Below are 8,139 nucleotides of genomic sequence, written 5' to 3'. Positions count from 1 at the left end.
AATAAAACCAAGTTTTTATTGGTTTGGAAAGCCAGTGTAATAAATACTTGGAGCAGGCATGGGGAAATGTAACTGAGTAAAAAGTAAACTTTGTCTTCAATATTGTAGTGGAGTAAGAGTAAAAGTAGATGCAAATAAAAAATACTCAAGTAAAGTACAGATCCCCGAAAAAAATACTTAAGTAAAGTAACGAAGTATTTCTACTTCGTTACTTACCACCACTGATTAAAATGCAGAAGATTCCCTCGCTTGAGCTGAAGCGTCCCTACTAGTAGGTTAGTTACTCATCCTAACTCTACCTACACGATAGCCTGCCGTGTTTACACAACACAAACGTTAACGTATTACGGCCGACCATAGACTGTAACGACAAGCGCGCAAAAGTAAACTTACGTGCTTCTAGTCTGCGTAAATCACGTTGTGAATGCGCGCTTGTCGTAACAACTTACAGAACACGGACAATGAATAAATGAAGCACAAATCATTTATAATGTTGTATTTCGATTATGTAGCCTACTTATTACAATGTTATTTATGGGGCATAGGTTTTTTATAACATGAAATGTTTTTAATAAATGCTGATTTTGTTTTAGTGGACTAAAATTAATGTCATTTTAGTAGGCTAAATCTGACTAAATTAATGAAAATGACACAACGAAATACTGACAATACATAAGTTTAGAATATTTCTGTCAAAAGACAAAAAATATGACCAAAACAAAACAAACCCTCTAGCTACTCCTGAATAAATACATTTTAGACGATGCATACACGGAAAAATGGACTAAAAATATTGATGATTTGTCTTGTTTGCAAGAGCGTATAGAATGTTTTGTCCAATAAAATGCGCACTAATATGAGATTGCCCCTTAATATTACCAATCAGTGACTAGCAATAGCAAATCATTTTGCCAGGCTTTAACTTCCTGTTACGCGAGGAACACAGGAAAAGGGTTTTTTAACATATTTTGCCATTATTACTCTTGAAGAACACAACACAGGCAACAAAATTAATTATTATAAACGGTTTCAGCTTTAATATGAGATCATATTTTGTTACAAAAGTACAATTGTCCTTCATCTCCATTGAGGTGTTTCAGTCTTGTTGCTGAAATAGAGGGGAAAAACTAAATTGTTAAACTGTAAGGAAGATAAACAAAATCATCTCAGTTTGACCTCGGTAAAAAGTTGCTTTGAGAGTTGTGAAGATGCTTACCAATGCTCGTCCTCTGGTCTCAATGGGCATAAAGGCCACTCCTATCGCACAAATCACACACGCTGTGGCGAACGGTGTCAGGGACAAAATCACAGACCTAGACATCAACACCTATGACACATGCAAACAATGTTATCTTTCATAGCGTTAAACACAAAATACAGATATTTATTTAGACGAACACACACATGCAAAGTCAAACACACAGAGCACCTGTGCAATGAAAGGTGCGATCATTCCCCCAACTCGACTGAAGGATGTGCAAAAGCCCATTCCGATTGAGCGCACGGATGTGGGATAAACCTGCAAACACACACCAATCATTCGGCTTTAACTTAAATACAATATTAACTCTTCCTTTAAAGGGAAAGTCCACACATAAATGAAAATTATGTCAACAAGTAGGCCCACTCACCCTCATGTCATTCCAAATCCATAAGATTTTGAAATCTGAGAGATTTCTGTCCCTACACTAAAAGACTAACCCAAAAACATGTGATTAAAAACCTAAATTAAATCTGTTTATCATATAAAGCGATCTTGTCTCTTCATTAGACCTGGATTAAACCGCTTGATTCATATTAATTTATTTTACAATCTCTTTATGAATGTTATGAAGCGTCATAAGCGTTTTGGGTAAAAAGACTTTCAATGGAGGGACAGAAATCCTTCATATTTTATTAAACATATTTTCATTTGCATTCCAAATATGAACAACGGTCTTATGGGTTTGGAACGACATGAGGGTTAATAAATTGATGACAATATTTTCGGGTGAATTATTCCTTTAAGATATCAAGAGGAAGTGGGGTGTTCATGTGTTTGGGTCTCACCTCTGCTGTGTAAATATAGACCACATTAAAATTCATGGAAACCACAGAGCGCAGAAGGAAGAGCAGTACAGTGAAACCAAACCTGCACAGGGACAGACACATAATTCAGTCATCTACTTTAGCTGCACTTCTAACACATGACCACAAGAGGACCACGAATTGTTTGAACACCCCTATTGTAAGTAAACGGCAGTGTGCAGAATAGCATACTGCCATACTGCTTTCTGCAGTATAGTTTATGTACACAGTTCAAAGTATGTATAGAATACGTAAAATAGATGGTACTATAATTAATTACCAAAGCAATAATAATAGCAGTTTGTACTTACAAGCAGGTACACAATATAATTCAAGATTAAGTGAACATACTTCATTATAATTAGATAAATGCACCGTAAATAATAAACATGTGATATAAAGTGCGACCAATGGAAAGCAGTGTTATTTTAGTATCATTCATACATTATTAGTTTTTATATTTTCATTTTTCATTTTGATTTTAGTAAAAAAAATTGTAATTTGTTATGTTTATGCTTTATTATTCATTCTCATTTAAGTTTGAGTTATTTTAGTACTTTCACTTAAACTAAAAAACAATTAGAACTGTTGCCTCGGCAAGTAACTAAAATGCGTTTTTTATGCACTTTTTCGTTTTTTAGTTAACATTTATTGTATTTTATATTTACATGAATTAGAAAATGTTTGTTTTACATTTACATTAAAATAATTTTCCATACTGTACATTATTTTGTGATGCCTAAATTAAATTTTAGCATTTAAAACGACTGATTGTAATTTTTAGCATTTTATTTGTAATTTATTTGTAATTTTAATATCTGTCATTATCGGTTATCAGCCATAAATTGAAAATAATTATCGGCTTATTGGTTTTGTCTTGAATTTTTTATATCAGTGCATCCTTACTATATGATCTACATATTACTCCTGAGTTGTTGAAAATTATATTAGGCATTATTAAAATGATTTACACCGATTAGAAATAAAATAAGTTTTTTTTATATTTTATTTAAGTTAACGTTTATTTTATGTTACATTTATGCATTTGGTAGATGCTTTTATCCCGAATGATTTATATTGTATTCAAATGCTATTTCAATGAACAAAAATGCTTTTTATGGTTTTAATTTGAATTTCAAATCATTTTAGAGAACAAGAGAACAATATACTCACATTGTTGTGCAAATATTAACAAGCATGAAAAAGATGGCACACAACACCAGCAGTATGGCCATGCAGGGCTTCCGTCCGAACACATTTAACAAGGCGATATTGAGGGGGATGACTGCAGAGGAAACATACATCAGCTTTTAACATTCAACTAAGTGGAGTATGTGAAACTGGGGTGAGTGAGAGGTCAAAGGTCACTCACGTGCCACCTCGCCCAAACAGCTGATGAGAAGGGTCTGGTAATCAGCCATGTTGAAGGGGATGCAGTAACATAGCGCCTCCTCGTGTTTGTGTTTGATCTGGTGCTCTGGGTCGGCATCTGTGACACATAGAAGGTTCTTCTCCAGTAACTCAGAGCTGCTCAGAACGGAGCCGTAATAGATGAAGGAAGCCACAAACCTGTGGATAAACAATGCAATACATCACACATTTAGCATATAAAAACTGCACAGGAACTGAAAAGTGTATTTGCTGGTTACATACACACACACACGCAACACACATTAACCAAAGGGAAAAGCTTTAGACATTACCATGAGTACCACAACAAAAGTGATGTTCTTCTGTAAGCCGGGCTGATCAGAGTTAATGCATTTCCTCTTTCTGTCTGAATACAAAAGGTCCTGTCAGTTGTACACTTCAGTGCGTTTACACTGACATAAAAGCATGAATTAATCTGTAGGAATATAGATACTGTATTTCCTAAATGTTCAAAAGTACCTACTATCTGAAGCGATTTATATATTTTTAAATTCAGGCTTCCTTTAATTGATTTCATTGACATTTTACATAAAGTAGTATATGATATACATACAGTATACACCCCTAAATATTTTTCAAAGCATTTATGTATTAGAGATGCACAAAAAAAAAAAAAATATATATATATATATATATATATACCTGCACCATGTTGGTTATTGGTCAGTTTCATTTAGATTTTTCAGTATTTGTACATATTTTATATTTAATTGTACATGGTCATGTTCACTATATTTCCATTTAGGTTACCTTTCTCATCATCTAACACTCATTGACAATTAAGCTGAAAGTGATATCAAGCATTATGCAGTGATTCTATTATTTAATTTTGTTTATTGCTTAACTTAAACTCTGTCATAAAGGATTCAGATATAGAAAAAGGAACTTCTCATACACACCACTTCAGGTTCCCGTAGTTCTCCTTCCGGAAGGGAGACGCCATTCATCCTGGCGATCCAATTAAGTGTAGACATTGCTCCTTTTATGTTACCCTCTGAGACCTGGAACCGTGCAGACTCAGGAATTAACTAAGGCAAAGGAAGAGAGTGAGCGAGTGAGTTAAAAACGAACATCCACTTCCATTTCGTTCCGCATATTTCAACGGCATATAGACAGAACTCACCAAGAAGAGGCCAATGAGTATGATGCTGGGAATGATGGAGAAACGGATCATCCAACGCCAGCCCATCGTGGGCACCACCGTCATACCGAGAACGATAATAAGCATAGATCCCAGCATCCAGAAGACCTGTCCACCAACACAGGTAAGGTCAGTATTGGAGGTTTCCCAGTTGCAGGTCAAACATAACTTAAAAAAGCACTTTGAGAAGCTCCTTTAAAGATGCTATAGAAAAATTAAGTTATTATTATTATTATTATAATAATTTTGCATTTGGAACTCACTGAGGCAAGAGGCAGCAGGAATGCTCTGTGTTTAGCCGGGATGAATTCGGTCTTCAAAATAAACCTTTAAAAAAGAAAATAGCAGAGAGTTTGTCAATGCATTTGAATTATTATGTTTATGTATTCTGGAAAATCAAGGTTACCACAATTTATGATCAATGAATTTCCATGACCTTTTTCAGTTGTTTATGATTACTGGTTTCAAGGTTTAAAACATGTTTTGATTCAGACAGATTTCCATATAAATCATTCAAACATAAATTACTCAGCAGAACAATGTGCTCACAAAATGAACATTTCTATGGCTCACAAGCAAGTCGTTGTCTAACAAAGTGACATTTTTGAAATATTTTTCAGCAAAGCATATCGTGAAAAATGTATAATTGTATATTTCCAGAACAGAAAAACACTATTTAAATAAGATTCCTTGAAATTTCCAGGTTTGTATGTACTGAAAGTATGTGAGTACAGTATGTTTTACATAATAATCTCACCCTTGAGATGTGGCTGCAACACCGCAGCCCACCATACAGCGCAGGAAGATGAACCAGCCGTACGATGGAGAGAATGAAGTGAGCAGAGAAAAATATGATGCCCATATAAAGCCACCAAACACCACCTGTGCACACAAACATGTGTTTTTCTCTTAAATCTAATTTACCATAAAATCACAATATACCAATTGTTATGGGTTAAAAGAAATATCGTCTGACCTTCCAGCGTCCGTATTTGTCGGCAACATAGCCACAGAGGACCCCAAATACCATAAAACCCATGAACACCATCTAAAAACAAAATATAAGTCCTTTAATGATTATATCAGCATTTTATAGAATTGCACAAAAAATGCACCTAGTTTTCCTTTGCATATAAACCTGGGATCAAAGGAAGTATTTTAGCATTAAATATATTATATCACCTATGAATAGATACAAAAATCTCAACCAAACTGGTCAGATAGACACGTGTGCATCTTGCACTTCAACATTCCTTTCCTGTCAAACTTCAAAAGGAAAACTAAATAAAGCGCTCTGATTGGACGAGCTCCTCACCGTGGAGACAAGAGCCACCTCCCAATCCTCTAGACGCCATTCACAGCGGATCTCAGGAGAAACCACAGCTAACAACATGATCTCCATTGCCTCCACTATCTACACACACACACACACATTAGCAATGAAACATGTAAGCAGTAAAAACAGTAAGGTGGTTAATGAATTACAGAGACAAACACATACACTTGTCTTACATTGGCACTACCCATGATGACAAAAAGCAGAATATGGAAGCGTCCAAAGCCGATGCTCTCCACAGCCTCCTCAACGGTGTAGGATTTAAGTTCTGTGTGGGCTACAGAGGTCAAAATCTCACTCGATTAGGTGACTGGATACTACTTGAGGAATTGCTTTGCTCTCTGAGAGTATAAACATATCTACTTTAAGTTTTTTTGTTCCTTACCTTTGGCCTTGGCAGGTTCAGAAGGTGTGTTATTGCTGCTACGGGTGTTGATCTCTTCCTCCAGCTCCAATTCCTGAAGCTGGATGCCATCGACCAGGTGGGTCTTCATGGAAGACGATCGCTTTAATGCCATCCTCTCTGAAAAGTCGAGCTATTTCTTCAATCGTAGGCACTAATAAGTTTGGATGAAGATTTTATGTTAACAAAAATGGGTAAGACCTAAAAGCAACAGAAGAATGCTTACAAAACTTATGGTGGTATCATACTTTTAACCAGCATGGTATTACTGTGATTTTGTTTTTTGACGTACCATGATAATACCATGTTTTTGGACATGGTACCATGGATGGTAATCACCTATTTTTTGGATAAAGGTTACAACATGTTTCTGGACACATACCATGATAATATCATGTTTTTATGGACATAAACAAGTTTTTAGGACAAGAACCATGGTATCATGATATTCTTTGATGTACCTTTTGATTATTAAACAAACATTATGGTATATCAATACGTTTTTATCATTCAGTAGCATTTTATGACCACTTGATACCTTCTGTACAGCCACAGTATTTTTTTAAGTGCTCTGATTATTTAAGTTACAGTTAGTGACAAAATTACACCACACAGCAGACTAATCTACTTAATGACATTTTTTTTTTGTGAGCATATAATAAATTCTTACTATAACATCGGATGATGAGCTCATCAAACACGATTCTTCGTCATGGCGAAGCTTTTCCCATCGCATCTCATCCCGTCTGACACTTTTTTTGATACTGTAGTCTATTTGACAGCCAGCTCTTCAAGAAATTCCCGTATGTTGTGTCAAGACCTTTCAGCGATTTATGCAAATCAGTCTCGCAAAACGCCAATAAAAATGGGTCCAGGAGATTTCTGAACTGTAAAATCCTACCTACTTCGCTTTTATAATCCAGATTCTGAACTCTGTAGAAATTGTAAAACTCCCAGATGCAGCATCAACCTTTCCCGCATTAACAACACCCGCATACACCTGCCGACAGGTAAACAACGTCACAACCTTCATGGTGGAAAGGGTAGGCTACATCTTAACTTTTAAAGGGACATGACTCATTTTTCTTTAGTTTTTTCCTCCCATTTCTTTCTTTCTTTCTTTCTTTTTTTCTTTGGCAAGATAACACGCCCAGTATCGTGTTACTTTGCTCTATTTGTAAGGAACTGTGGATTGGATTATTTCGCTGTTTATCGAGAGTGGACGCAGCTTGGTGGACAAGCAGGTTTTAGTGTTGCTCTCCGGTGTCTGAGTAGCCTGACCTAAATATTGTAAACAAAGCTGTGGGCACTGACATATTTGTAGTGTGCATATAGCCAACATTCTCGTCAAAAGGTAACAATTGCAATTCTACGGACCAGTTAGACAAGAGACATGAGTAATGTTACAAGGCCTCAGCCGAAGTGGGCGCGACCAAAACATCCTGATTGGCGACTTTGACATAACGAGGGATTGGCGATTCATGATTCGTGAATAGCCTACATCATGTTTATGAATATAATCTTTTCAACGAATCCGTTCAGTCTGTTTACAACTACATAGGCTACTTTATGTAGTTAAGTCGATGAAGCGTAGGCTACTTCAAAACAGTTGACACATTGAATAGATGTTTATTTGAAAAAGTATTAAATTAAATGTAGCTATATGGAAAGGCTACAGAGAGTAAATACATTTTTTAATCCTTTACATGTTTACATTTCAGAATTAGGCCTATTTTATTTTATACCATGTTATTTTTATTG

The 8,139-nt window shown here is 35.6% G+C and overlaps 1 protein-coding gene across 5 annotated transcripts; it reads right to left on the bottom strand.

The window, feature by feature from the left end:
- Nucleotides 1-1,010: 1,010 nt before the first annotated feature.
- Nucleotides 1,011-7,491, bottom strand: svopl (SVOP-like). Of its 5 annotated transcripts, XM_077234745.1 has the most exons (17): nucleotides 7,284-7,402; nucleotides 7,049-7,198; nucleotides 6,361-6,532; nucleotides 6,152-6,252; nucleotides 5,955-6,053; nucleotides 5,616-5,687; nucleotides 5,397-5,521; nucleotides 4,903-4,966; nucleotides 4,622-4,747; nucleotides 4,398-4,526; nucleotides 3,771-3,844; nucleotides 3,440-3,636; nucleotides 3,241-3,352; nucleotides 2,050-2,131; nucleotides 1,430-1,519; nucleotides 1,217-1,327; nucleotides 1,011-1,108 (listed from the first exon to the last, which is right to left on the bottom strand). In XM_077234745.1, exons 3-17 carry the CDS (start codon nucleotides 6,491-6,493, stop codon nucleotides 1,097-1,099), a joined length of 1,527 nt encoding a protein of 508 aa, XP_077090860.1. In that variant the 5' UTR covers nucleotides 6,494-6,532; nucleotides 7,049-7,198; nucleotides 7,284-7,402; the 3' UTR covers nucleotides 1,011-1,096. The 5 variants fall into 5 exon arrangements, with proteins under 5 accessions (XP_077090860.1, XP_077090859.1, XP_077090861.1 ...); XM_077234744.1 differs by having other exon boundaries at nucleotides 7,049-7,491; XM_077234746.1 differs by having other exon boundaries at nucleotides 6,141-6,252; nucleotides 7,049-7,376.
- Nucleotides 7,492-8,139: the final 648 nt, after the last annotated feature.

Source organism: Siphateles boraxobius, unplaced genomic scaffold (genome assembly GCF_051911475.1).
Source record: "Siphateles boraxobius isolate OS27281-9 unplaced genomic scaffold, OSU_SipBor_1 19, whole genome shotgun sequence".
Taxonomy (NCBI): Eukaryota; Metazoa; Chordata; class Actinopteri; order Cypriniformes; family Leuciscidae; genus Siphateles; species Siphateles boraxobius.
Note: the sequence above shows the minus strand (reverse complement) of the source record. Positions and strands in the feature narration are given on the sequence as shown.